This window comes from Pseudorasbora parva, chromosome 25 (genome assembly GCF_024679245.1).
Source record: "Pseudorasbora parva isolate DD20220531a chromosome 25, ASM2467924v1, whole genome shotgun sequence".
NCBI classification, from domain to species: Eukaryota; Metazoa; Chordata; class Actinopteri; order Cypriniformes; family Gobionidae; genus Pseudorasbora; species Pseudorasbora parva.
Genome location: NC_090196.1, coordinates 22,749,631 through 22,758,346, shown reverse-complemented (window position 1 = coordinate 22,758,346; position 8,716 = coordinate 22,749,631). Strand labels below are relative to the sequence as shown.

General features: G+C 36.2%; 1 protein-coding gene across 1 annotated transcript; it reads left to right on the top strand.

Annotated features, from left to right (window-relative positions):
* Positions 1-619: 619 nt before the first annotated feature.
* acte1 (actin, epsilon 1) lies at positions 620-8,229 on the top strand. The gene is made up of 9 exons (XM_067437272.1): positions 620-685; positions 1,897-2,039; positions 2,309-2,437; positions 3,348-3,458; positions 3,550-3,634; positions 3,711-3,872; positions 4,170-4,361; positions 6,005-6,186; positions 7,944-8,229. Exons 2-9 carry the CDS (start codon positions 1,911-1,913, stop codon positions 8,085-8,087), a joined length of 1,134 nt encoding a protein of 377 aa, XP_067293373.1. The 5' UTR covers positions 620-685; positions 1,897-1,910; the 3' UTR covers positions 8,088-8,229.
* Positions 8,230-8,716: the final 487 nt, after the last annotated feature.

The window sequence follows — 8,716 nt, the reverse complement described above, 5'->3', positions numbered from 1 at the left end:
AAAAGTCAACGTGCCATTGTCGACAGCACAATACCGTTTTCTTGACACTATGCAATCAAGTCGCTTTGTGTCCATGTAATTGTTAGACCACCCACACATGACAACAGCTTCACAAAGTGTGGCACATTGACAGTTTCCTCGAGGCCATGATTTTCTTTTAGGAATAGTCGTTGATAATCATTCCTCATTTGGTAGGCTTCGGTTCCCGGGTGTAACGTCCACACCCATATGGGCGACAATGCGCATTTCCTTTGAAGGCTAGCTTGAAGTTCCTCACAACTGACAAATAACAGACAACAGACAAATGGCCATTCGTCTATTATGACCAATGCATGGTGTCTTATTTATATCGGCTGCTGGGATGCCATTCTCTCCTAGTGAACTGGCTACCTCTCTTTCCAACAATAGTCCACACTGTCCTCGAGAGCCATAAATTATCTTCTAATATTAAATGCAACTCACTGTCGACGGTATCCATTGTGAGACACCCCATCTTCACATGGGACAGCCCACCTTTGAGTGATGTAGGGTTTGTAATGTGTCCTAAAAAGGCTTGAGGTTCTGAAGCCCTGGTGACACAGCTCCTATATAAATACGAGAGCAGGTGAACTGGCCGCTCACTCTCTTATTTTCTACCGCTCTCGAGGGAGCAAGTTTTCCAGGCCTCTTGTGCAAGCTCTCCTGGGTGAGTGTACTTCAATGGATCTTTATGTTAGATGCTTTGTTGGACTACAGCAGATAGTGTGACGAAGATGTTTTTTTGGATATATATACGTAGCGTTTTTAGTTCACTCAAAACTGAAAATAATAATCATCTACCGCTCTCACGCTCATGTCGTCTCAAACCTGCATGACTTTGTGAAGCACAAAATAATATATTTTGAAGAATTGTATTTGGGGTCAGAAAGTTTAAAAAAAAAAAAGAAATGAATAGGCTACTTTTATTCAAGGATGCATTCAATTGGTCAACATTGACAGTGAAGACATTTATAATGTGTATTTTTCTTTCAAATAAATGCTGTTCTTTTGACGTTTTAAATTCATCAGAAGAAACAAGAGAGAAAAAGTCAGGGTTTACTATATACATTTTAACCATATTAAGCAGGACAACAGTTTTCAACATTCATAATAAGAAGAAAGGTTTATTGAGCAGCAAATCCTCATATTAGAATGCTTTTTGGAGGATCATGTGACACTGAAGACTGGAATAATGATGCTGAAAATTCAGCTTTGAATCACAGGAATAAATAATATATTAAACTGTATTAAAATAGAAAACAGTTATTTTAAATTGTAATAATATTTCACAGTATTGCTGTTTTTACTGTATTTTGATCTAATAAACACAGCCTTGGTGAGCATAAGAGACTTCTTTCTAAAACATAAAAAAAATATATATATATATACCAACCCTAAACTTTTGAACTGTAGTGTACATTGAAAGTCAGTTGCTTTCAGTGTATGGCCAAAAAAAGCACTTCAAAATATCTTATTTTGTGTTCTGCAGACAAAATAAAGTCATACAGTATATTAATTAATAATTTAATGAATTATTTAGTACATACACAGTTGGATTTTGCATCTTCGTAACAACTTCAAATACAGAAACAGCACAATGAAAATATAAACTACAGCTTTTTATGTTCAACTCAAGATATCAAATAATAATAAAATATGTATTATTTATAGCACATTGCGAGTCTGCCGAAGGGAGGGTAGGACTGAATAACACAAGTTGTCAGAAAAGCTCTTTTTATGCACAGAAGCTGAATCATTTACGCTTAGCTTCAAGTGCAATATAAATTCAACAAGTATTTAATAGGCAAGAGAAAACCCTTCTGCTTTTTAATGGATGTTATGTGTTTGCTCCCCGTGCCATTGGTGCCCAAACACCAGCTGTCTAAGCAAACATGTGCGACGAGGAAGAGACCACTGCTCTGGTGTGCGACAATGGCTCAGGTCTGGTGAAGGCCGGCTTTGCCGGTGACGACGCCCCCAGGGCCGTGTTTCCCTCCATTGTGGGCCGACCCCGCCATCAGGTGAGACCACGGCGTTCCACTTACGTCATCTGGGGCTTAGTCTTACTTTGATCCACTCGGTAAAGCCCCTCTTAAGTCACAGTACTTATGATTTGACCTTTGACCTCTAAACGGTCCTTATTTCTAATGTTTATTATCAAACTCTAGTAAAGGAATGTAAATGCTTCAATATTTGAATCAAATGTATTGACAATTTTTTAAGTCAGCGAGAAAGGGTCACCCGGAATGTGGATTGTGACTGAGGCTTGTGTTATGGTGTCTACCTTTAGGGTGTCATGGTCGGTATGGGTCAGAAAGACAGCTATGTAGGAGACGAGGCCCAGAGCAAGAGAGGCATCCTAACCCTCAAATACCCCATTGAGCATGGCATCATCACCAACTGGGACGACATGGAGAAGGTAGTCCATACAATTATTATTTATTAGTGAAATAATATTTATTATTGAAATTCCAGATTACGATGATTCCTATTGAAATGATGAATATCGTTCCATTTTTCTATGGCGTTCCATTTTTGACAAAAAAGCTCAGTTTTCTGCTTGCTCTAAAATGAAGGTTCTGCAACGCATTTTACAGTGTTAATGAGTTTTCGGAAACCTTTAGACACATTTATTTTCCTGCTCTTTAAAAGAATACATCGTACTGTCCTTAAAACTTTTTTTTTTAATCTTAACATTCTATTTGTTTACCCGGTTATCTGTAAAATGCAAGTGTTCACTGAGAGTTGTAAGAGGGAGGGTGACAAATAAAACAACAGCAGTAACACTGGCAAACAGTGTACGAAAAAGTCACTTTTTGGCACAAACAGAAGAACATTATTTTTGTAAACAGCCATTTGTAAACGACAGAACACTATAAATCAAAAAAGGGGGAAAGGGATTTTTTTTAATGCTATTTTTACTAGACCAAAACATAAAACATTGAAAACATAACCAGTTTCAGTTATAGCAAAGTGATTGAATTGAGTTGGGCATAACTATTTTACATAGATTCCTTTTCAGTCAGTTGTGCTGTCACAACACAAGGATTTTGCATTAAAAATAAACCTTTAATGTTAATAAAAACTTGGTTGTGGAACCACTCTCCATAATTAGTTAGTTTAAAATATATTTTTAAAGAGTGTAACTGGCTTATCTTAATAAGCCCGCAATAGAACATACTTTTTGACACAAATGGAACCTCATTGACTTTGCCCGTAAAAATCTGCCAAGCAACGGCAAATGTTACCATATCTTAAAAACGTATGAGCTGAAAATATGGTGTTTTTCCATATGTAGGCTAATGAAAGATACAAAATTATTTTCTTAGATCTGGCACCACACTTTCTACAATGAGCTCCGTGTGGCCCCGGAGGAACACCCCGTTCTCTTGACTGAAGCTCCTCTGAATCCTAAGGCCAACAGGGAGAAGATGACTCAGGCAAGCTCTTTTAAAGACTCAAATCATGACATGATAGTACTATTATATCCATAATCCTATTAAAACATATTGGTTTCTATCTGTATTTCAGATCATGTTTGAGACCTTCAACGTTCCCGCTATGTACGTTGCCATCCAGGCTGTGCTCTCCCTGTACGCCTCTGGCCGTACCACAGGTTAGCATTGCCTAACATTGACTATCATAGTTGTTCTAAACTCCATTTCTTTTAATACTTTTTTGATGTGCTCCAGGTATTGTGCTGGACGCTGGTGATGGTGTGACCCACAATGTGCCCGTATATGAGGGTTACGCCCTTCCACATGCTATCATGAGACTGGATTTGGCCGGCAGAGACCTGACTGACTACCTGATGAAAATCCTGACTGAGAGAGGCTACTCGTTCGTCACCACAGGTTAGCTAAACACTTTCTGCTGTTCTCAAAAATATTATAAATGATTATAGGTTAATATTTGAATTTATTCGTGTAATAGATAATAAACCGAATCTCAAATGTAAAATGTAGTTTATTTTATAAGTCTCGTAAGACTAGTTTTACCGTTTACGCTGTATTAGCGATAGGCCTATCTTCATTAGCTAAACAGCACCACCTTATGGTCAACGCTAGTAACTGCGATAAGCGAACTGTACCAAGTTGCTGTTCTTTAATTATTTAAATGCATTGAATACCTTTTTTAACTCACTGTTACAGCCGAGAGGGAGATTGTTCGTGACATTAAGGAGAAGTTGTGCTACGTGGCTCTTGATTTTGAGAATGAGATGGCCACCGCCGCTTCCTCCTCATCTCTGGAGAAGTCCTACGAGTTGCCTGACGGTCAGGTCATCACCATTGGTAACGAGAGGTTCCGCTGTCCCGAGACCCTCTTCCAACCCTCTTTCATCGGTCAGTTTCTCATTCGTTCATTTGAATAATTGCTTCCTTTTTTGTGCTTCTTGGATGTTTTTTTCACTAGTCAAAACCCCTAGAAACTGTATAAGATATAACTGAAACAAAAATATTTTAGGACACAGTTTGGCCTACTAATATATCTAACAGTCAAATAAAAGTTAAAGTAATTTAATAAAAGAGTAACATTTTCACTTTTCTCAGTAGGAAATAGTACTTTTTAAAAGATTTTTAAAGATTTTTATTAATTCCCTTAAGATTAGATTAAATTATAAAATATTATAAAATAATATTTTCAAATAAAAAAGTTTAATAATGTCTAACACCTTCACTGTTTACAGTAGGAAATATTTATTTTTTATTTAATTATATTGTAAGATTATTCGTATTTGATTTATTGAGTATTAGATCTAAATTATAGAAATATAATTTTTTAAATAATATAATAATATTTTTTAAACATTTTAAAATAAAAATAGCTTAATGAAGACTAACATTTTCACTGTTTCCAGTTGGAAATAATGATTTTTTTTAATTGAATTTAATGTTTAGATTATAATTTTTATATTCAATTAGAATAAGATCTAATAAAGTATTTTATGGTAGAATATTAAAAAAAAGATATATATATTAAAAAATATTTTAATAAGCACTCAAATTTTCAGTTTCTACTAGGAAATAATTATTGTTTTTTTTTTTTTTTTTTTTTAGATTATTGTATTTGATTCAATTATGATTGGATCTAAAGTATAATATATGGCATATGGTTATTTTTCCGTCAGTGCAACTTAATTTTCTCCTAAGAAAAAAATAAAATGAGTTAATCATTATTTTTCTGTTTAGCCCAAAACTATTTAATCAGCGTAATCGTGTAGCTATTGAGAAAACAACTTTTGTTCTGTCGAGATCACAAGAAAACATGATCAAATAATAATGCATGGCGTCTTGGGGCTTCCATAGAATCATGTTCACATTCCTTTAGGGTTTTTGACTAGGTTTCTTAATGATAGACAGGCTTTTGAATATCCCTACATTATGCCTTGTTTTTTAATCAATTATTCATCAGGTTTCTAGCCATTCTGAAGCGGGGCCTACATTGAACCACTAAGCCCACACTCAAAATATATTCTCCCTTTTGAGCCATTGCCAAGCCTAGATTCCCATTGATGAAAAATTCATGTTATTAATAATTCTCAATCATTTGCACATCAGTCTATGTGCAGCAACACAATTAAACCCACCTTCCACAGGCACAGCAAAGCGGTCAAGGTTCCCACGGAGAAAAATTCAAACAACTGCATTTTTCAGCGATATCTTTTGCGTTACAGTGCACTTTTAGGAGAGTTGACACAGTGATGGATCTCCTTTTGTCAGGAACTAATTAGGAGCATTTCAGTATATGGCCAGAGGCTGAGGGGCTATTTATGGTGTACAGGGTTCTTAGTCTTGACATTGAACATCAATCACTGTTTCCTAACCCAATAGAGCTGATAGGACAATGGCTCACCAGCAGTTCAACACTATTATGCAATCTGCACTTACATGAATTAGCATGTTACCGCATATGTAATGTATTTAAATAGACGTATGTTTCATGTATATTCCATGCCTATTCATCATTTAAATGACATTGTCTGTAGGTATGGAGTCTGCTGGTATCCATGAGACCACTTACAACGGCATTATGAAGTGCGACATTGACATTCGTAAGGACCTGTACGCCAACAACGTACTGTCTGGTGGTACCACCATGTACCCTGGTATCGGTGACAGGATGCAGAAAGAAATCACAGCTTTGGCTCCCAGCACCATGAAGATCAAGGTACTGTTTGGGACTAGTTCATTTCAGAGCAACTGTTTTTTAACAACTCAAGGCCCGTTCACACCAAGAAAGATAACTATAACAATCAACGCCAGCGGATGATATCGTTCTGTTAATTCTAAGTTTTGTTGAGTTTTGCGTCTGCCGCTTTAAATGCCCGTGCTCTTTAAAGCAGGGCTGATTCTGATTGGCTGTCACACTATCGTCTAGCCTGACAAGCCAGACCCACATCAAGATGTTTGGTCTGGAAACTCACCATTGACAGGGCTCAATCTGAGGGGCGGGATAAACGGTTATCTTTCAAACTCCCTCTGCACGCGATAGGATATCGCTACAACCAACCAGAGCAACGAAGGTGAAACAGAGCTCGCTGACTGATTAAACATTCGCCGTATCCGGTCGGCAAAACTCTGAACACATCTTCCCTTTTTAAGAATGACTTCAGTGCCGTTCTTTGTTTTTTTCTCAGAGAAAAGCTTAACTCCAAGTCTTCCAGAGTCGCAGTCAAAGCTGATTCGGAAGACCGCCGTTCTCCAGTTTCTGTGTTTACTAGAAGCACGCAAACGCAACTCGGCCGTCGTCATTATGGCCCCGCCCACCGACTCTATACACGATGTGATTGGCCCGGCAAGAGTTTGGCGATTACAGCTCAGAAGGGTATTGAGAGTTGCTAGACGACACTCGCGGGCAGATTAGATTTGCTGCCGCTAGGGTGCGTCTAGATTTCTAGGCTAACAATCGTCCTGAATGTGATTACAAGCACATCATTTCTCTGTGGTGTTATTGTTATAGCTGGACTCTGCTATTCTTTTACATTTAGAACAATATTCACAACTACATCTTTATCCTTAATAAAATAATTTAGGGTGAATTTAAGTTGACTGGGACACTTTTTCCAAGTCATCTCAATAGCAAAAAGTGTCCCAATCACGGGCCTACAGAATATGCTGAAGCAATATTTAATTATTAATCTATTTTTGTTTTTGACACAATAATTCTAAATAAATAATTATTTCACTACAACAATAATGAATATTATCAAATATTTTTTTAATAATTAATATTATAACTAATATTTATTATTAGTTGTTTTGCTATTTAAATATTTTTCATGACATAGATTGTTTTTATGTTTAAGTTTGTAATGCTGAACCGATGTTTAATTACAGTTCAATTTCTAGATACAATGATAAATAATAATCATTAGATAACAATAAAACTAAAACTAAACAATAATACTATGTTCATTAATTGGGAAAATATTGTTCTAATTAATAATTGCCATTTCTTTATAATTAATTGTCAAAATATACAAGACATTTTGGAGTAAAAATTGTTTCTACACCCTTTTTTCCAGTGTACAATGTGCACTATGGATGAATAATAATAATAATAATATTATGATTGATATAATATTATTATAAATTATAATTTATTACTGTAATTATGGCTTATTTATTTTTTAATTATTATAAAAGTTATTTAAACAATAATTGTTATTATTATTATTAATAAAATATAAATCATTTGTACTATTAGGTTTATTACAGTTTCACTGGGACACATTTCTCAATTATTAGGTCACTTTTTAAAAACTCTTCACACTTGAAAACAGCATTAGTCTAGCTCTGGAACAATTCTCATACCTTCAATTTATACTTTTCTCAGTTTAACACAAACACCACCAAAACTTTTTCGATTGATTTTGAATTATAATTATTTATAATGATAATTAAATCTTCCTTTGTCCACTACAGATGATTGCCCCTCCTGAGCGTAAATACTCCGTCTGGATCGGTGGCTCCATCCTGGCTTCCCTCTCCACCTTCCAGCAGATGTGGATCAGCAAAGACGAGTATGAGGAGGCCGGACCCTCCATTGTCCACAGGAAGTGCTTCTAAACCCCTCCTCTTCTCCTTCTCCTCTGTCCTGAACTCTCCACGTCACGTCTTGTGTTTGTACCGCAGACGTTTGTTTCGAGCTCCCCTGTACAACCATTCAAGTCTACAGCTGCAATAAATAAATTGACATATTTTCAATAAACTTCTCTTTGTATATATAGCACTGAGAGTGTGTTCTCCGGCTTTCAGGTTTGAGATCATTCTTCACCGAGGCCACCGGATGGCAGACTGCTGCTGTGATATTACCCATGAAACACCCTTGAGATCAGTGTACCAACTTGCTGAAGTATTTATGCAAAATAACTTGCGTCAAACCTGCCTAAACCACATTATAATGTCATAGGCACCTGTTTAATCTACCGTTAATTCAACTTGATCCTGCCCTCTGAGGGTTTTTGCTGCGATCATCAATAGCCCTAAATATATGGATACAGAAAACAGGTCAGTTTAATGTAGGCCAGAGGCACAGCTGATACTCTCCGGCTGAGCAACAGAACACTGTCTCACAGCTGAAACCCACCAATCTAGGGCAAAAATATGTGCGGTAAAGAATACTATTGCAGTTGCTTCTATTATTGACTCAGTATGAATGCAGTTTGTTTTAGAAGTTTGTATAAATAACCTTAAAA

Excerpts from the sequence above, each read along its gene's own strand:
- acte1 (XM_067437272.1), top strand. The coding sequence starts at position 1,911 with ATGTGCGACGAGGAAGAGACCACTGCTCTGGTGTGCGACAATGGCTCA. Across the intron at positions 2,438-3,347 it reads ACTGGGACGACATGGAGAAG|ATCTGGCACCACACTTTCTA; the intron begins GTAGTCCATACA and ends TTATTTTCTTAG. Across the intron at positions 3,873-4,169 it reads CTACTCGTTCGTCACCACAG|CCGAGAGGGAGATTGTTCGT; the intron begins GTTAGCTAAACA and ends TCACTGTTACAG.